Raw genomic sequence first — 20,347 nt, 5'->3', positions numbered from 1 at the left:
CCCCACAAGCCCTTTATCTCCCTAATGTTCTATTCCTCTCTCCCTCTGTCCTTGTCCTCTCAGTAGTGCCTGCACCCTCTTCTAAGATCCCTTGGCTCCTCCTCCTCATGCCTCTTGTGACTTCCAGCCCCAGGTTCCTATATGGTGGTCTGCTGTTGATTACAGCAAGTGGTTGGGAGGCCCTAGTATTAGCACTGCATGTGTTGAACTTGCCATGGGACTGGAAGGCTGGGGGAGGATGGTTGGAATGTGGGGAGGGCAGTGCTGAAGGGTGGTAAAGGGGCTGGGGAGGGGATGGAAGTTACTATCTGTGGACCACCACGTAGGCCCTGGTGGCCTTTGGTGATCCACAGGCTCAATTTGAGAACCACTGATTTCATGAAAAAACAGGATATATAAATCAAGGGAGAGGATGGACACTTCGTGCTATGAAGATGTAGGTGCACCTGGTCTGACTCCTGCAGTGAGATGTGTGAACTCCACCTACGGCTGCCTCACTGTTGGGGGAGCCTTAGGTGGTGAAGAAGGGCTTGCTGAAGAAAAGCATTCTGGTGAAGGGATGTGGGTCGGTTGGATGGGTGATGGGGAATTTGTTTCAGGAGTACTGGCAGCATAGCAGTGCTGAAACTGGGAGGCTGCGTGGTCTAATGGATTGGGAAGGTTTCTTTATCCCGCTGTATTCCTGACTCCTTGTGTGATCATGGGCAAGTAATTCTTTGGAATTTCAAAGATTCCCAAGTGTCAAGTAGAGACAGGTCCTTATTGCCTTACAGAGTGGTAATCAATAATGTGATAGGTGTCCTTTAGAGAATTGGAATCAGTTCCATTCATGGATGAGTTTCTGTAAAATGATACTGGTTGCTTCAGACATAATATAATAACATTTCAGTTTTGATAGTATTATCTCTGTAGACCCTCTTATTAACAAATTAAGACACATTCTTATTTTGCCTGTGTCTTGAAGAGTTACATACTAATGCGTATACAATGAGTACATGGTTAGATTCATGAAAAAATTAAAACTGAGTTTACTGGGGGTGGTGCTGGTATTAATCTAGCAAAGTATTTTAAGAGTTTGGATTAACTTTAAATTTTATACTAATATATTACTGTTAAAATGAAAGTGATTTGTGTAGTACTTTGAAAAATGGTTTTCATCTTAGTGGGAACAATTATAAATGAACCTCTTTTTCTTTTTTTTTTCCCTTGGTGGAGCTGGAGACCAGACCAGGGCTATGTACATGCTAAGCATGGGCTCTACGACTGAGCTATCCCCCAAGCCCTGATTCTGTAACACTACTTTTGAATCTGAGTGCTCGGTATTTCAGGAAGTTAGATAGGAAGCTTACAATGTTTAACAAAGCCATAATAAACAGTCCATATATTTTGCTTCCATTGCAAAATTTAGGTCTTACCTGTAATGATGTGCTGCTCCAAAGAGTTTACTGTCTAACTATCCTCCTGTTGACATAACTTTTACAAAGTGAATCTTTTTCACTGATTGAATTTCTCCACAGCTGTTACCAGTCTTGGAGACAGGTTACAGATTTTCAAATAAAATGTTTAGTGAACCCTTTAAAGGTTTTATTCTTATGGTTTATATAAAACATATCTTAGGAAGCAAATCATTTGAATGAATTTCATGAGGTAATGATGTGTTCATCAGATCAAGCTTTATACATGAAAGCAACCCTTTCAGGAAAAAAACAGTTGTACAGAATTATTGAAGAATGTTTGCTTAATATTAAGGAAAGAACATTTTATAAAAATGGGCCAGAACATTTAGAAGTCGTTGGGCAATTGAAAATCATTGAAAATGTAATATTTTTAACACAGATACTGTCTAACCGTTAAATATATTTTAGATACTTGCTCAAGTAGCTCATTCATTTCTTCTTGCTTTAATGTAGCCTTGCACTCTATTTAAAAAAAATAGGGAATTCCAACATTACACATGTTCCTTTTTAGTTTGTTCCAGTATATTTTTAGATTGTTTGGCCCATATTCTGATTCATAAGTAAAATATTTTAAATTGTTATTAATTTAAAGGACTTTGTTTCCTAGAATGAAATTATTTGGACATAACTTGATAAATACGGTGTTTTATTGTGGTCTGATTAGAATAACCAGCTTTTTTGTTGCATACACGATGGGTAAAGTAAACAGGTGAAGATATTAGAGAACAGAAACAATTGAAAACATGGGTTATTTGGGGATTTATATTGTACTCTGTCTGCACAGTTGCCCTTTTTTTTAGGATTGTTTCCTGGAAAAGAGGGGCAGATGAACCTGGAAGTAAGTAAAAGACATTCTAGGTGTGTAGCATCAAGGCAGTTGATATCGAAGCATCAGCTAACTTTTCTCTTTATACATCTACACTGCATGGCCTGCACCAAATAAGGAACTGAACCAGGGGTATGTTTTTTACCTCCACAGCTGCCTCCTTCCATCAGAGCACCTTGTTGAACTTAATGTCAAGTCACAAATCATTGGCATGTTTTCTCCCCAGCATTTAATTATAAAGCTGGGACACAAAGACTACAAAGTTTTACTACTGTGTAAAACATGGTTTTTTAAACACTTATTGTTAACTTATCAATGAAGGAAATGATAATGCATACTATTTACTGCAAGAAGTTTTGATTACCTCTGTTGATAAGTTAATCATTTTTGCTATATATCTGCTAGAGAACATTACTCTAAAATTTAGTAGCAAGGTGAAATGAAACATGGTTTGGGGATGTGTTTCAGTTTTTAAAAAAATGTCCTTACAGAGCAACAGTAGATGAAATTCAGCAGTGTTACGTGTATGAGGATGCCCATTAAAAGGAGGCATTGGAATATTCTTCTAATGTTAATATAATGGACTGTTGACCATGCTAATGTATATAGTTGTGCACCTTACGACATTAAGTGGTTTGCTGCTTTGATGGAAATTATGGTTCAGTGGGTTGGATACAAGAGAGATGATTGTTCACAGAATAACCTGTGAACTTTCACCCCTCTGTATGGAAACTTGTTTCAGGGCCAAATCCTTGTAGCTGTCTTCTTGCCCCGGTCAGTGCCAGCCGTACTAGTCACAACACTGCTGCTACCGAGGCCTAGGTATGTAAACATTTAAGGAGTTTTTTAAAAGTCTTTTAACATCAAGCTAGGTTTTAAAAGAGTTCCAGTTCATTGTGGTATACTTACAGGGTGTTTTGTGTGATTATCTTCAATTTATGACAGTGTAATTTTAAAGAGTTTGTTTTGTAGGGATTTTCTAAGTAAAAATATTTATATTTGCCTTATAGTAATGGGGAAGAAAACTTTGGATGGCAACAATATGCTTCTTCGGTGTCCAAACTATTTCTAAATGATTTCTGGGCTTTATTCATAAACTAGGTACACCTGGGACAATTAATATTATTGACTGTTTTAACATTGCCTTCTTTTTATTTTGCAAGCTAAGAAGAGATACCAGTGAACCTAAATAGTGGACGAAAACAGGAGTGTTCTATTTTTTTTTTTGGAGGGGGAATGAGGGACTACTGTTTAAAAATTGACATTTGACTTTTAAAATACTGTTAATGTGAAAATAAACTATAATACAGTATCTATTAAGTACATAGAGACATTGAAATTTAATTGTTGTAACAGATCTAGAAGTAAAATAAGATTTCTCTTTTTACCAATGAGTCTGTAGTCAAGTTCTAACTGTAAAATGGGGACATTTTACCTTTCTTTCTTTGGATAGGATCAGTTCTTAAGAGCAGCCCCAGTTACTGGAGGAATGGGAGCCGTTTTGATGAGAAAAATGGGCTGGAGAGAAGGAGAAGGATTAGGAAAAAATAAAGAAGGAAATAAAGAACCTATCCTAGTTGATTTTAAGACAGACCGAAAAGGTAACAAGTTTGTTTTTGAAATGTTTATTATCTCTTTCAACATTTAGGATTTTACCTGCCTTTTATACATTATTTTGGACCTGGTGATCCTGAACTATAGGCATTTCTTGTATATTGCACACTGTCAGGAGACACTTTTAACTCACTTTCATACATAGGAGCTTATTTTTTTTTACGGTTGGAGACACTAGAACTTTCAAAGGCATCTTTCATCATGTGACTTGCTAAATATGAAAATTTGTACATATTTTTGACTACAAATTAATTTCATTTGGGATTTCCATTTTGTTCTCTCTTGACGGGGACCATATGGTGGTTTTATTTCTAGGATTTGATTTTTTCTTTCTCTACAGTTTAGGTATTTTCCTTATTTCCTGTTAGTGGGCTGATTTGTCTTCACTTTATAAGCACTCTTTGCTCATCCTTTTCACACCAGTAGTTAAAGACTATTAGACCAGCTGCTGTTACCTCTTTATGTTACCTCGTGTTGGGGCACCTTGGAATTTTATCACTATGCTGTTCTCTTCAGATACTGGGGGTTGGAGAGAAGACCTCTATAGCCTCCATGTAGCTGCTGAGTATTAAATACATACTTCGTACCCCAAGTAATTTATTCTCATAGAAGAATTGGAATCACAAGTGGCTGCTTGCTCCATTTACTGGATTGTGTAGGCCCAGTTTTTAAAAATAGGAAATCATTCTCCTTTAGAATCAAACAGTAAGGTGGGTTCAGGAAAGTGAATCATTACAGTGAATTTGGGAACAGACTAGGTGTAGACCAAGTGTGTGTTATGTAATTCCAGGGAGTATTTTCCTTGGAGTTATGCAACATGACTTGGGTGTAATTTCTGAGAACAGCACACGGCCCAAGATAGGATTAGGGAAGGTTAATATACTAGCATGTAAGCAGGGAAGGACTAGCTGAAAAGCTTCCTGTATTTTTGAGGTTAATATTGTTAATCCTTTTTGGAACAGATTTATGGAAGGTGAGGTTATACAGAATTTGTATTCATCTCTTGAGAACATCTCATTTGTTAAGAAAGGGAGAGTTTGCTGGGACAAAGGGGATGCATTTATCCGTGGAGACTCTGGCCTTTTCACCTTCTGGTGGCTCAAAATCCTAACCACCTTAACTAAGAATCACTGTTTTAAAAGATAGAATAAAATCATTTGCAATCACTAGGCACTACTTCTTAAATTTATATAAAGAAATAAACCTGGAGATGTTTATATGACACTTAATTTGTATATCTATTCATATATTAAATTCTTATACTTGTAGATACATTTTAATACCAAGATACATTGAAATGCTAAATGAGAATATTGACAAATCCACTATTGTATCAACCTTTGAACATTGAAGGCATGGATTAAAGTTCAGGCTTCTACAGTGGGCATTTTTGTTTTTCTGCATTTAAAGTGATGCCTGTGATACTGATTTAGTGAACATTTGGCTTTTTTTTTAGGTCTTGTTGCTGTAGGAGAAAGAGCACAAAAGAGGTCTGGGAATTTCTCTGCTGCAATGAAAGATCTATCAGGTGAGAGAACATTTTTGAATTTCCACTTGTCCCATCAATACCCTGAATTCATTTTTGTGCGAGAGTTGGTGAAAATAATTTATAACTGTTTTTTTCCTCTGCAGGCAAACATCCTGTGTCTGCCTTGATGGAAATCTGTAATAAGAGAAGGTGGCAACCACCTGAATTTCTCTTGGTCCATGATAGTGGCCCTGATCATCGCAAACATTTTCTCTTTAGGGTAAATATAAATTTCTGCACTAGTAGTATATATTCAATTTGATGACTTAATGTTAGAGGGTGAAGGGGACAAACATATAATCACAGTATTGTGTGGATTGTGGGTACATGTATGTGTGGCTAGAGTTGGTGGGGTTTTTAAACACTGAGGCATGTTTTAATAGGATTTGTGAATATACAATTTATAAAAATCAGAGGGAAAGATGTGGCCAAAATCTGGCAAAGAAATTGTTGATGCCTCTAGTGGAATGTGGGGAATTAATCTAAAACTTTAATCAAGCTTTCTTTTAATTTTAAATTTATAAAACTGCTTTTAATTTGCAGTCCATTTTTCCAAATCATTTGCTTCTTTTGGGCTGTTATTAATTGAAACTGCATAGTATGGGTTAAATATTTTAAAAATTATTTTTCTAGCATTTAGTGAAAAAATACAAAGCTAATAGATATTAAAGTTTGATGCTGTTCTTATTGTATGTTTTTCTTGAATAGGTATTGAGAAATGGAAGCCCTTACCAGCCCAATTGTATGTTTTTCTTGAATAGGTATTGATAAATGGAAGCGCTTACCAGCCCAGCTTTGCCAGCCCTAATAAGAAGCATGCTAAAGCCACAGCAGCTACTGTGGTTCTTCAAGCAATGGGCCTTGTACCAAAGGACCTCATGGCTAATGCCACTTGCTTCAGGAGTGCCTCACGTAGATAGATTGAGGTTTTATATTAATCATTTCAGATAATTTTACTCTGCATCACAATGTATTTCCTCTTTAATGTTGTAAATATTTGGCAATTTAAGACATTGTGTAAAAAGCAATTCTGTACAAACATCTCCAGGCTTTGATTTTTGTACCATGGAAATTGTATTTAACCATACAGGGTTTTGGTATGTTTATATTGTTTACCTTAGTGATGTATTTGTTTAAGTGGCTAACATCCAAACAATTGTTTGAAGGCATCAGTAATCTTCAGTGTGGAATGTTAAATAACGCTTTTATACTGTATTTTGTACTATGATGTAACTCCCCTTCCTTATGGCTAGGCTGCTGTAACACTTGCCTGTAATCAGTGAAGGGCTGTGCACCTTGTACTATTTCAAAATGGGTTCTGCTGGACAGATACTGGGCCAGTGTTGAGGTAATCAAGCAAGATCTGTTCCACAGGGCTAATGCCACCATCCTCCCTTAAAATTTTGTAGAGGTTATAAAAAGAAAGTGATATGTTGTGTGATGATCAGCACTAAGTCCTGCATTCCCATTAAAGCCACTTGGGTCATAAGAAGGGAGTCAAAATGAAGTCTGACTAGAAATCTACTGCAGAGGCCAAGTACATTTAGTATGGCTTGAGTTGTGATATAGTTTTACTTTGATGTGCATTTTGAATTTCAGCTACACCTAGGTAGACGTAAAATAATTAAAAAATGCTGTAACCAACTTATCTAATAAAATTGGCAACCAGCCACTATTTTGTTGACTATGAGAAAGTTTATGTTAATTTTTAGGGTCTGATAGAATATTTCATGTGTATTACAGTGGTATTCATATGCTATGTCTCTAAACTTTATTTTCAAAAGCTTAAGGCCCAAATACAAACTTCTCTGGAGTAAATGTGGTGTTTTTTATTTTCTGGATCATAGAGTGAACATATACATCTTCACTAAGTACTATTACCTAAGCATATTTATTTAAATGGGATTTCAAACACAGACACATCTGCACATGCATACACACACCTATAAATGCATTAAATACTACTTTGCCAATGATAGCTGAGCATCCAACTCTTAATGCTATTCTATACAAAGTACAGAATATCCTGTGTTAATTAGCATGTATTAAAAAATTATTTGAGAATAGAGGAATTTATAAATCAGTAAAGGTGGTTTGGTAGAATCAGCAGTCAGCTCAGATACTGTTTCCACCCTTTCCTACTTTTGTAAAACAACCTCAGATAAGCTGTAATATTTTTAGGCAAAATTTCATGAAATAATTGGTACAGATTTAGTCTCTTATATGTAAGGAAACACTGATTTTAATTTAGTTTTCTACTCCATTTACAAATAGCTTATAGACGTAGAATCCTCATTCAAGTTACGTGGGGTTTGAGAAAAAGTTTTCATCTTCATACCTGAAAATCTATGAAACAGTAAAACCAAAATGTTGATTTAAAATCTTTACACTATCGCTAAGTGCATGTAATAAAATATAAAAAGGGAGTGTTTATAAACATTTCAATATTTTAAAATATATTCCTTTAACTTCCAAAATGAACTTTAAAGACAAAAGTATAAGACTCTTGAATTTCCTTGCTAGGAGGTTTTTTTCCTCAAAGATTCCTTTTAGGCTTACTTTGATGTTCAGGATCTCCAATTACAAAGGTAGTCATTCATTTCCACATGCCGTAAAGATGATTTCCCCAGTAATGGTATTTGACTAAGTTGCTCCAAAGTCTTAGGGTGCAACCCACAGTTAGCGAGTTCCTTATGAACAACTTCCTGTGGAAATATGTACATATTTAGTCTTTAAAAAAGAATATTAGCCTCTGAACACTCCATTTAAAATGATTATCATGAAGACTGACATAGCTCATTCCTGTAATTCACTATAGAAGCTGGTCCTAATTATTTGTGCATAGTGACCAAAGCCTAAAATATTTTTATAGCTGATAATGTGCCAGTTTTAAAGACCTATATAACTGTCTACACAAAAATCTAAATATCTTGAAAATTAGAGGTGAATATGATTAAATCCCATAGTGAAGTTTTCATTACAAAGGAACTGGATCTGAGAGGGCAATGAAAACAGTTACTTTTTTTAAGGTTAGGGAAATTTCTTAAGTCATTGCTTACTAGTACAGTAGCCTGAAGTCATAAGTTTACCTGAAAAACAACCTACTCATTTTAGTACGATGGATTTTATTCTTTAAACGTTTTATTACTCTGTTTCCTGTACATAATGATTACATTCATCATAGAGTTGCACATACATAACATTTCTTTTTAGCTCTCATTTGACACAAAATACTTCTGTAACTTGAAGCATAAATTCATCTCATGACTTCTTTCCTCCAGCTAGTGACAGGAAACTACCTACAACTAGAAGAATTCGTTGATAGGAATCTACTTACTTTATCCAGTACTTTACCCGGTGGCAGGCAGATATTAAATACAGCCGTTGGCTCATGTGGATAGAGTCCGACAGAGAATGACCCACTCTGTGAAGACTGGAGTAGCCTGGTTATAGAATGTAGAGCATGAGGCATGACTGGACCTGCAATCTCCAAACTGAATTGATCTTGGTATCCAGAAAGAGCTTGTGTCTTCACATTAACACTCCGCACCTTCATGAAAATTAAAAAAAAAATGGAATCACCGTATCTCAGGCCTTTGTCTCACAGCTAAAATGTGTTGTAAAGCCAGACAAGGGGGCACAGGCCCATAAGCTACCTGATGCATACCTATAATCTTAGCTCCTGAGACAGAAGGAATGCACGTTCAAGGTCAGGCTGGACAATTTAAGACTTCTAAAATAAAAAGAACTGGGTAAAGCCCTCCCTGGGTTCATTCCCTAGTACCATAAAAAAAAAAAAAAAAAAGTTCAATATTTTCAGTTGGGATTTCTTTTCTTTTTTGGTACCAGGGATTGAACGCGGGACCTGTGCTTTCCAGGCAGGCGGTGGCACCACTGAGCTAAATCCCCGGCCCCATCTGTTTGTTAACGGAACAAAAGTAACAAGTAGTTTCTACAATATCAACATAACGAGTAGTGTTTAGTAAATTCTAAGTATCTCCAGCATCTTCTCTGCATTGAGATTTTTCACTGGACGTACAGAGTACTATATTTTCATATAGCATCTTTTCTGATTTAATAATAAGCTGTTTGATAGGGGATATCGGGGAAACTAAATGGTATTAACATTTAGTATATATATGAATAATAATTGTTTCAACCATATATAGTTAGCCTTTTCACTTATCAATGATCCAGTTTTTGAAATCTATAATGTAACATCCTTGGCTACTTCTTTGAATTAATGACTAAAGGAAACATTTAACAAAGTTCCAAGAAAGGAAATTAACACCAAAATACTTTAGTTGCCAATTACACTGTTATCTAAGAAAAAAAAATTTCATATAATTAAGGTAAAACAAATTTCATAATATATTTTTATATAATTTAACCTAATTGTCATATCAAGGATTTTTTTAAACTGGGATGAAAGTAAAATGAAAAAGTATAAAATGCTGGGAGTTATTTTTCAAAAACAATCTGTTTGAAAACAGTACTTCTAGCCAGGCATGATGGCACATGGCCATAATCCCAGCTCTCAGGAGTCTGAGGCAGGTGGATCACCACCAAGTTTGAGGACAACCTGGACTACACAGTTCAAAGCCAGCCTGAACTACATGGAGAGACCCTGTCTCAGAAAAAAGTATCTATAAAGCTGTTTTAAGGATTGGTGAAGTATAGAATTTCTTTTAATTACCTTAAGCATTTGCATTGTGGCACCTCGGAATGCTATTGGTGATAAAAGGGTTGGTGGAAGTCCTGCCTGTGGACCTGAGGTAGCAACTAAACTCTTGCAGTTGATCAAAAAGTTGAGCAACGTAAAGGTGTTGGTTCCTTTCACCAAAACAACAGACTCAGGTCTGTGATCCATTTGTACTTCATGTTTCTCTTTACGTCTGAAGATGACGATCAAGGAAATTTTTGCAAATCCTACACCAAGAGGTGGTAATCTTGATTATGAATCACCCAGAACCCTTTTCCAAAATATTCCTAAGCATTAAGTTTGAATCAAAATGTTGACTTGAGTTAGAAACTGACAATAAAACCCAGTCAAAAACTTCTGCCCAAATGTTCAAATGTGAGGGGAAACAAGGAAGGGACAAGAAAAAAAAGAAAAAATGGAAAAGAGCTTTTGTAAATGAGGGGGAGAGAGGTTAAAGGGAGGGGAGGGAGCTGGGAAAAAAAGCAAGATATATCATGTACAGGTACAAATTCCCTATGATGAATGTGATCATTATATGTGTCTAAAATGTTCTCAAGGGCCAGAGATGTAGCTCAGTGGCACTGTGCCTGCATGGCAAGCACAAGGTTCTGAGTTTGATCCCGGGTGTGTGTCTCTGTGTGTGGGATGATTCCAATAAAAACAAAAAACAAACTTCTTCCCTCCCACAAACTTAACCAACATGGAGTATTTTTACTTAAAAATAGTTTAAGAGTTCATGGTTTATTACTATTTAGGGGTTGTTATTCAGTATCATAATGGACAATTAGTTTTAAGAGGAACTGAAGATAATTTAAAATTATAGTTATTAAAAACCAAATTAAAAATTAACTTAGTTCAATGAAAATTAATTCTTAATAGCAACTGAAAGGATACAGCTTGATAGATAGTATATCTGGCTTTTTAATTTTATCATGCACACCCATCTCTTCCAGCCAAGAAAAACTTTCCTCTTCATCTTCATCACTGATTGCTTGCTCCCTAGGAAATTGCTATAGTGAGAATTTCCACTTCACAAAGTTGGCACTTTTACAAATCTATGTCACTGAATCCATAAGTCACTGGATATAAAGGTTCTTTTAATCACATACTCCCCATGTCCCAGGCTTGTTCCATATGCTTTCTTCTTATGGGCATTTTCTTCTATTAAAGGCAGTGAAAATTCAATACCTACATAAGAATATAAAAACAGAACTCAGTGTACTTTAACAGTATTTAACAAGAGTGCAGTGGTGACAAACGTATGGCATACGTGCTGCAGCGGGCTGTTAACACTGAAAGCTCTAAAAGGTTCACCATCACTGGTATAGAGTATATAAAAATTGAAATATAAAATTTTATACTTCATCTATTAAGATAGTAGTCTTTAAGCTTTTCTTGAACGTATAACTAGCTCACAACACACATTAACATGCACACATATCTCTTTGAAGCAAACGCTTCAGGAAATAGGGATACTGGTACACGGGATACTTTTTCATAAATTACATTGTATTCTAGTTTACTTTCTGAAAATGTGCTATTGGGTCCACTACACAGATTTCATGATCTACAAGTCAGCGGACCTATTCTGAAAATCATGTTATTCAGGAGGTAGGCAATTTGTTCTAGAAAAGACTTTCTAGACAGTATATTCAAATACTGACTTTGCAGTTTTACTTTAGAGATCAGGGTGGGGAACACCATTCATTTAAAGCTACAAGTAAGGGATAGTTTAACCAAATGCAGAAAAACATAGAAATGGAGATACTACACTTCTGGAAAAATACAGTTAAAAGACAATTCAAAGTTTAGTTTTTATGGCAGATGTCTCATATATAAATTGTAGTATTGGGCCGGGGATTTAGCTCAGTAGTTCTGCCGCCTGCCTCACAAGTGCAAGGTCCTGAGTACCAAAAATTAGCAGTAGCATCACTTTAAACCTTTTACCTTCATTTTTCATAGCTTCTCTTAAACCTCTAGTTGTGGGAGATATGAGAGCTGTGATGACATCACTTCCTGCTAATCCTGCTGCACGGAACAGGACAGTAAACTGATAGGTGCAAACGTAGAAATAGGGGCAAAGTTTTGACTTCAGCAGATTATACAAAGAAGTAAAGCTCATAGACCTATGAAGCAAAAGAATTTTCATTAGGTATTAAATATTTAGCTCAATGTTTAAAATTTAATCTGACACTAATTTAGTCTGACATTCAGTTTAAAACACAACATAAATGGCTGGGGATTTAGCTCAGTGGTGCCGCACCTGCCTTGCAAGTGCAAGGTCCTAAGTTCAATACCCAGTACAAAAAAAACCCCCACCAAAAAAACTCCCCCAAAACTCCACAACATAAATACTTTATATAGACACTGGTTTAAATTTTTTCAGTTATGCACAACTTGGCTGTAAAGGAGTGAAATTGTAATGTGGCCTCATCGATGACTTCTCAATACTTTTAACAGTGTTAACCATTTAAACACTAACCATTTTTTTTTACACAAAACTTGGTAACTGGTTGATGACTTTCTCTGAACAAGTTCTGATATAAATGGACGCAATCATTGAGAAGAACATTAAAGAATTATACCTGCCTATATGTTAATCTAACATATACATATTTTCCATAGTGTGAAAGTGATAAGAGCTTAAAAAACAAGTAGCTTAAATGTTAGTTATTTACATTTTCTGATAAAATTTGGGATAGAAAGATCCTTCTATTACTATACATTTCCATGTTACAAACACAATAAGAAGCCGGCCATGGTGGCTCATGCCTATAATTGCAGGAGGCCAAGGCAGGAGGATTGTTGTGAGTTCGAGGCCAGCCTGGGCTACATATCAAGACCTTGTCTCAAAAAACAAAGAAACCAGGGGCCTGGAATTTAGCTCAGTGGCGTGCCTGCCTTGAAAGCACAAGGGCTGGAGTTTGATCCCTGGTACCCAAAAAGAAAAACAAAAACACCCCAAAGAAACCAAAAACCGAAAACACAATAAGGAGAGAATACTGATAAAATAAAAATTTACCACTGGAGTGCACAAATCTTTATTAATTTTTTTGGGGGTGGTACCAGGGATGGACCTTTTTATTAATCTTACCAGTCACTCATTAAAACATGTTGCAAAGTTTCATCATTTGACCAAAGGCTTGTCTTTCCAGCCATTTTCCTATCAGCTCCAATACGTGGAAACAGTGAGAGCCAGGACAAGGCAGGGTGGAGCCAATAGACAAGGCTCTGCTGGAAGGCGCAACGGAGCTCAGTGGAGAGTTTGGGATCCTGCAATCCAGAGGGGACAGTGGGTGGTTTTGGATTCATGAAAAATACAGAATTTCATTAGAGACACAATATACCAAACATGGAGTCTAAGAACCTTTAACTTTTATGGAAATGCATTAATAACCATTAGCTGAGGCTTGTCTGGAATGGCCCTTCTAGCTAGAAATTAGTCTATTAACTACACTTGTTACTTTTAAAACAGTCACTTTATTTCAAAATTACCTGTATACTTTGAGGCAAAGTAACTTCTGTTGCCCTACAATGCTGGACAAGACCTTGAGCCTCTTCCTGTGCTTTCAAATGATCTGCCCAGGTAAAGGCTTGAGAAGAGGTAAAAAGGAGTCGAGTTTTAATACTCCAGTCTACAGGTAACTCGGTACTTTTTGGAAGCAGATTATCGGATTCGGAGAATGATACATGTGGAGTCTTTTAGAAAACAAAGAACACAAAAATTAATTTTAAAAAAATCCTTCAATCCAAAGATTTTATCAAAATACTCATGAGCAAAATTATGTACACAGTATAATAACATACAAAATATACTACAGCTCAGTGGTAGAGCACTTGCCAAACATGCAACAAGGCCCCAGATGCAATCGCTAGCACCACAAAAAGAAAACAAAACTATATGCTGAGAAAGTCTGGAAGTAGCCAAACATCATAACAGAGACCTCTGAGATGCAAATACCTGTTGGAGGTAGTGGTAGAAGTGTGGCATATTCCACTTTTTAGTTTTAATACTTCTTCATGATACTATAGATGTTGCCATTAAAGTAGAAATCCTAGCAGTATTAAAAAATTACCTTTTTAGCCTCTGAAACACAGAGCTAAGCTGCTCCTCCTGTGAGCAATTTAGGTAGCTACCATCCATAAAGGGCTATATTCAAAACATGCTTCCTCACCTCAAAAATTTACCATGAATTGGAAACAAGGCTTTTGTACACGGGGAGGGGAGGGGGCTTGATGGGAGGGGGAAATGGGAGAAAAGGTGGAATGTATCATGTACAGGTGCAAGTTTCCTATGATGAATGTCATCATTATGTATGCCTAAAATGTACCAACAAGTGTTATGCTATTAAAAAAAAATTTATCCTGAACCTGTGTTGCTGTTCTTCAAGTCAATATTCTCCACAGTACCAGGGTTCTTTCAGAATTCTCCAACAGATCATACAAAAGCCATTAATTTATACAGAGGGAAGGCTGGATCTTGGGGAGCTCTTCTAGCCTGTTCCCTTTAGGACAAACTAAGCATTTACAAGCCATCACAACAGAAGAACTCAGTAATGGAAATAAGAGTGTATGTGTGTAGGGTCAGTGCTATGTTACAACCTGTGGTGGTAATCTGGGGATCTGGTTTAAAGATTTAGCAGAGGACTAAGTTAAAGCAGCTGAGACTGGAGGGTTGATTTTGAGTGATGAGCTAGAAGAGTCAATACCCAAGAAAGAAGAGTGTTCAAAACTGATCAGAGAGCCGGGGGATGGTGTAAAATGGACAACCCACATTTACTAAACCCATCTACTACTGCTGGTTTTTGTGTGGGTGGCCATAATAGGCATGTTACAGGTCCTTTACTTGGCTGATGCCATCTTTTCAACCCTAGATCACTCTCGAGCTAATCTGTAAAACTATTTTCCATGCAAAATTTTTCTGAGAAGTATGAATAATATATGTTCTAATGATATTTAAAAAGTATTACCTGGGGTAGTTCATTAACAGTTCTTTCAGGTAACATCTCTTCCCATAGCAAATCATTTGCTTGATTAGAATCTGAAAGCTGAAGTTAAAAGTCATCCTCTTAGAACTTAAATGATGCTAGTTTGCTTTATTATTTTTGGATTTGTAAGACAGGGGTCTTGCTACTGCTTGCCTTGAACTCACTATGTAGCCCAGCCTGGCCTCGACCTCCGGGCAATCCTGCCTCAGCCTCCCTGGCAGACAGGTTTATCAGTATATATGAAGTGCGCCCGAATTCATACACACCCAAATCAGTCTACCAGTGTTTCATTTTTGGGACTGAACTTTAATATCAAAATTAAAAGGAAAAAGGGCTCAGGTTTTGCGCATTAACAACTGATACCAAAAGATCCAAAAGGCCAGCAAATTCTGACCCAACTCATCTTAATTATTCCTCCATCCCCACAGCCTCCCATCCTCTCCCATTGGAGCGGCCAGGCAGGGTGGGCGGTCCTAAGGATTTCCCCAGCTCTTTAGAGGGCCAAGGGACACCTCGCAGCAGCACAGCTCCCTCCACTTTTCGGGAGCAGCCTTCCCCCCGGCTAGGAAACCCCTGGCGCACATTTCCCGGCCTCCACCGTTAAGAACTTTCCCACCGGGTCTTCACGACGGACAGGCGCCCCGGGCGGCTGCGGCGCGAAGGACTCACCGGGGCCGGCACCTCCCGCTGGCCGCGGGGCTGTGTGATGGGGTGCTCGGCGGCGGGCCGCGGCCAGTTGTCCAGGCGGGCGAAAGGGTTCCTGCGGGCCGCGGGCGCGCTGCCGCCTCTGCCCGCCGCGACCGGGAAGGGGCGGAGGGGCAGCCCGGCTGCGAGGGCGGCGCGGCGCGGGGCCGGCTCTGAGGACGGGGAGGCAGCAGCTCCGTGGCTCCGGGCCCTTTTCCTTCGGAGCCTCAGTATCTCGGGAGGCCTTTTGAAGCTGGGCGAGTAGCCGGGCACCGAGAGGGCCATGACGAGCAGCAGTAGGCGCCTCCAACCCCGCGCTTCCCGCGCGCGCTGGCCCCGTCCCCCACGCGGCGTCACACTTAGGGCTGACGGGAGGCCGCCGCGAAGCCCCGCCCCAAGTGGCTCCGCCTCTGCGGAGCGTGCGCAATGGCCAGCCCACGAGGTCACGCCCCGGCCACTCTTCTCGAAGGCAGCCCCTAGCCCGACTGCTGGGTAGTCGGCCGGCCGGGCTCTGGTCGCGAGGTGCAGCGACGCTGGGAAGCATGCGGTCCAGCACCAGTGGACACTGTCTTGTTGGTCACCGAAATAGGTGAACGCTCGTTAAGTCCGCAACAGGGATGTGATCAGACCCCGGTATGGCGCCTGGATGAAAAGCAAACGTCACACTTAGGTGATGGGCTGCCGATTCGGTAACTTTCAGAAAGCAGAGGCGACTGGAGAGTTGAGGGGCGGAGAGGCTGCCCCAGCCTGGTCCCCCAAAGGGAACTCAGGAAATCAGTGCACTCCAGACGCAGTCACCTAACAACCCTGCCTTCCCCTTTCCCAAGGCTTGGCCAGCCTACACCCTATGCAAACGCTCGAGGCCGTCACAGGCAGTTACCGGGATCCGCTTGTTTGATCCTGGAGAAATTTAGAGTGAATGAGTATTTGAAAACAAAAGTTAAGTGCCTATGGGCTAGATCCTTTGAGACCTGAAAATATATCCAAATGCTTAAATTATGACTGCACAGTCTTGTTAAGGAAGATGTTAAGAATGGGTTCATAAAAGATTAGTAAAATTACTCTGACAGTATATTTACAGCAAAGGCCTGTAATAGATTTATCAATAGATAGTGTGGGTTTTGCTGAAAGCAGCAGTTTTCTTCATGGAAAGAATTTTGTAACGGAGGCACAATGAACAGAAACAGTAACTAAAAAGGCTTTCTGAATATTCCCTTCAGATGTTGCGGAATTATCTCGATCACTTGCATAATTACGCAAAAACTTTCCAAATACATCAAATAACTGAGCATCTTGTCTTAACAAGGAAACATGCTTAAAAACGGGACAACTTGCTTTTTTTTCTTCCTTGATTTTTTTCTCAATTTTCCAGCTTTCAGTACTGGTCTTCCAACTGAGGTCTAAGAAATAAGAAAATTAAAATAGAACAACTTGCTTTTTTCTTCCTTGATTTTTCTGAACAACTTCCATGGAAACTTTTGCTTCATACAGTGGGATGGGTTCATCCAACTGAGGTCTGAGGACGAAAAATCATTAGAAATGTCAGTGTAGTTACAGATGAACACAACACATAGGATGGCAGCTCACAGTTGCTGTAGCAGTTGTATAACCAAACAATTCAAACAAACTGGTCCGTTAGTGTTTCTACAGTTGAAAGCTGTTAAATTTTCAAGGAAAAAAATACCTACAAAATCCCCTCCCTCCTGTATGAGTGATAAACACACCTAATTTAAACAAAGAAATATTTTTCCTTCTTTTCAAGCTATGGATTATTTCAAGTTGTTTTGGGAGGGATGATGACGAAGAGCAAAGGCTGAGGTGAAGAACAGAACAGAAGGAAAACTCCCAGCCACTTCTTAGTATTTACTGGCACACTCTAGATAGACTTTGAGAAATTAAAGAACATCTAACCCAGTTATGGCAAACCTTTTAGAGCTTTCAATGAAAATTTGCAATGAAAATGGTACGCACGAGTATTCAATGCCATGGTACACATGCTGTAGGTTTGCCACCACTGAACCTAAATAGTAAAATATGGAGGCAACACGTGTACTGTAAAAGTTGAAAAAAACCAAACAGGAAATGCCTACCGTATCTCCCAGAGAATACAAAGTAAACAAAAACAATGATTTGATTACTTTCACGTACCTAAAAACACCAGCTGATAACTTCTCCATCACGTCTTTTAAGATGCGTAGCTGGAAGGATTGTTAAGGTGGCAATACAAGAAGAGGATTAAATAAAACCATTCAATAAGCAAAAGATGTTAGGCAGGTCACTTTCTCACTCTCTCAAAGTTCTGCACTATTAGAAATCCTAAATGTGGGCCGGGGATTTAGCTCAGTGGTTCCAACGCCCGCCTTGAAAGCGCAAGGACCTGAGTTCGATCTCCAGTCCAAAAAAAAAAAAAAGAAATGCTAAACGTTACAGAAATTCTGTAAGTTGCCAAGTCTGAGACAGAGAAATGGTGTGAAACGGCTGGTGGAGTAACAGAACTAGGAACTAGGAACAAATGATGAGATCAGCAAGCCTAGTGCCCAAGTGATGATCGCTGTTACCCAGTGGATGGCAACGGCGTAGTGCACATGCATCTCTGCACTATGTACGGTATTTAGTACTTACATTAGGTACATATACATTTATGAATTAATCTGGTTGGTAGCATGCTCAAAATTTGCAGAAAAGTTAGTAATTGTGGATGTCACTAACAATCAAAATAATATAAAAATTAAGAAAAGTATTTTGGTAATTTAATTTCCAAAAGATCTAACTCCCTGTTTCCAATCTCTGCAAGCCTTTTCTATCTCTGTTAATGAAACTGCCATCTGGGCATGTGTGTGTGCAGAGGCTCCACGACTTATGATGAGATTATGTACCATTAAACCTATTGAAAACTGAAAATATTCTAAATCAAAAGTGCATCAAAGGCTGGGGGTGGTGGTGCACACCTATAATCCCAGCACTCGGAGGCTGAGGCAGGAGGAGAACCACTGTGAGTTTGAAGCAAGCCTGGGCTACATAGTGAGCTCAAGGCCAGCCTGAACTACTTAGGGAGACCCGTGTCTCAAAAAACAAAAAAACCATTAAAAAAAAAAAAAGTACTTTGAAGCCAGATGTGGTGGTGCAATCTAGGAGGCTGAGGCAGGGCTGCAAGTTCAAGGTTGGGCAACTTAGTGAGACCTTATTTCTAATTAAAATCAGGGCTGGGGATGTAGCTCAGTGTGAAGGCCCTGGGTTCAATCCCCCGTACCATACATACACATACATACGCACACACACGTGCACACACACACACACAGAAATTAAATAAATACATAAGAGTGTGCAAGTGAGAGCACTGAGTAACCTGCTTACTAGCAAACCCACTCCTTTAGCAACACAATACCCTGCAAAGAACTGGTGGTTTCTCCTGATTCTGTGGCTGCTGGGATCTGCAGCTGTGCTTGCTGCCCAGCATTGCAAGGAAGCATCAAGTAGGGCACACTCTGCTGCTACACTAGGGTGTTTGCTAACTGAGGAAAAGATCAAAATTCAAAAGTATATTTTCTACTGAAAGCAGATTGCTTTGGTAACATCATAAATTTGAAGAATGGTAAGAACCATCATTAAAGTCTGGGATGCCTGTAATTGGTACGTATTTCTGATTCTGAAAAATGTAGTATTATTTCATATAAAAATGTCATGCTTCAATCTGGTCAAGAGATTTGTCAAATAGCTCAAAGATAAAGGTAGTATGAGAACATATGAAAAGCAGCCTAGATTGTAATAGGTAAGATTCAAAATATGCCAATTAATGTTATTTATAATAGCTATATAGTGCTCTCTACTGTTAGTATCGCTGTAATTGTTCTAGATAATTATGATGTTGTTGGACATTTAAGTTTTTAAAAATGAAGTTAAAAATTTAATAAGAAAATATTTCATCAAAATTCACTAGACTCATATACATGACACGAAGGGGCTTTGAAATCTCCTTAAAACATTACACACACAGTACATTAGCTGCATATTACTCTTTTATTTTCATTTATTTATTTATTTGCTTTTTGGAGACAGGGTCTCACTATGCAGTTCCGGCTGCCCTTGAACTCACTATGCAGCCCAGGCTGGCCTCAAGCTTGCAGTGATCCTCCTGCCTCAGCCTCCTGAGTGGTGGGATTACACACATGTGACACTAAGCCTGGCTACATATTACCATTTTAAAGCTTTGAAATAAGTGTCATTGCTTCTACAGGGGCAAGCCTTTGTACATATTACCTTTGTACATATAACTACACACATTTAAAAAGGTAAAGTATGATATTCAGTGGAGACAAATGTACTGTAAGGCTACCCCAAGCTCTTCACCCACCTATATACTCTATCATATAATGAAAACTTTTTTTATTTATTGAGAACTTATTTTTTATCCAATATGTTAAAACTTTTACGAAGTACAACTGTCTTTCAATGTAATCGTAGGAATTCTTGTTTTTTGTGTTTGTTTTTTTGATAGAGTCTGCTATGTAGTACAGGCTGGCCTTGAACTTGTTGCAATCCTCCCGCCTC

The 20,347-nt window shown here is 38.4% G+C and overlaps 3 protein-coding genes across 15 annotated transcripts in view; 1 reads left to right on the top strand and 2 right to left on the bottom strand.

Moving 5' to 3' along the window:
* The window catches only part of Son (SON DNA and RNA binding protein), a 31,976-nt gene extending 24,876 nt beyond the window's left edge, over nucleotides 1–7,100 (top strand). Inside the window, exons 9-13 of one of the 6 annotated variants that reach the window (XR_015450135.1) lie at nucleotides 3,026–3,105; nucleotides 3,737–3,884; nucleotides 5,354–5,425; nucleotides 5,530–5,645; nucleotides 6,187–7,100. Coding sequence is in view for 4 of the 6 variants with exons in the window: in XM_087208184.1 (XP_087064310.1) it covers nucleotides 3,737–3,884; nucleotides 5,354–5,425; nucleotides 5,530–5,645; nucleotides 6,187–6,345 (495 nt within the window). In the remaining 2 variants the exon portion in view is untranslated. Of the gene's footprint in view, nucleotides 1–63; nucleotides 2,650–3,025; nucleotides 3,106–3,736; nucleotides 3,885–5,353; nucleotides 5,426–5,529; nucleotides 5,646–6,133 lie in introns of those variants that run through there. The other 5 variants (XR_015450134.1, XM_087208184.1, XM_087208190.1 and 2 more) reach the window with 5 other exon arrangements.
* A 197-nt stretch (nucleotides 7,101–7,297) lies between these two features.
* On the bottom strand, nucleotides 7,298–16,084 carry Donson (DNA replication fork stabilization factor DONSON). Of its 2 annotated transcripts, XM_004842315.4 has the most exons (11): nucleotides 15,785–16,084; nucleotides 15,098–15,175; nucleotides 13,623–13,826; nucleotides 13,222–13,400; nucleotides 12,075–12,253; nucleotides 11,237–11,315; nucleotides 11,022–11,126; nucleotides 10,122–10,320; nucleotides 8,763–8,975; nucleotides 7,985–8,130; nucleotides 7,298–7,771 (listed from the first exon to the last, which is right to left on the bottom strand). In XM_004842315.4, the coding sequence occupies exons 1-10, from the start codon at nucleotides 16,082–16,084 to the stop codon at nucleotides 7,993–7,995; spliced, it is 1,674 nt and encodes a 557-aa protein (XP_004842372.1). In that variant the 3' UTR covers nucleotides 7,298–7,771; nucleotides 7,985–7,992. The 2 variants fall into 2 exon arrangements, with proteins under 2 accessions (XP_004842372.1, XP_021111860.1); XM_021256201.2 differs by having other exon boundaries at nucleotides 7,298–8,130.
* Nucleotides 16,085–16,253: 169 nt separating this feature from the next.
* Nucleotides 16,254–20,347, bottom strand: part of Cryzl1 (crystallin zeta like 1) — a 39,290-nt gene continuing 35,196 nt past the window's right edge. For 2 of the 7 annotated variants that reach the window (XM_087208309.1, XM_004842326.4), the window contains 2 exons: nucleotides 17,948–17,993; nucleotides 16,853–17,315 (listed from right to left, as the gene is read on the bottom strand). In XM_087208309.1, coding sequence (XP_087064435.1) covers nucleotides 17,216–17,315; nucleotides 17,948–17,993 — 146 coding nt within the window. In that variant the 3' untranslated portion in view covers nucleotides 16,853–17,215. Of the gene's footprint in view, nucleotides 16,442–16,852; nucleotides 17,316–17,947; nucleotides 17,998–20,347 lie in introns of those variants that run through there. The other 5 variants (XM_004842327.4, XR_015450165.1, XM_021256203.2 and 2 more) reach the window with 5 other exon arrangements.

Source organism: Heterocephalus glaber, unplaced genomic scaffold (assembly GCF_053883595.1).
Source record: "Heterocephalus glaber isolate CG9 unplaced genomic scaffold, H.glaber_assembly_v1.0 deba00000122, whole genome shotgun sequence".
Classification (NCBI taxonomy): domain Eukaryota; kingdom Metazoa; phylum Chordata; class Mammalia; order Rodentia; family Bathyergidae; genus Heterocephalus; species Heterocephalus glaber.
This window is presented reverse-complemented; position numbering and strand designations above follow the sequence as displayed.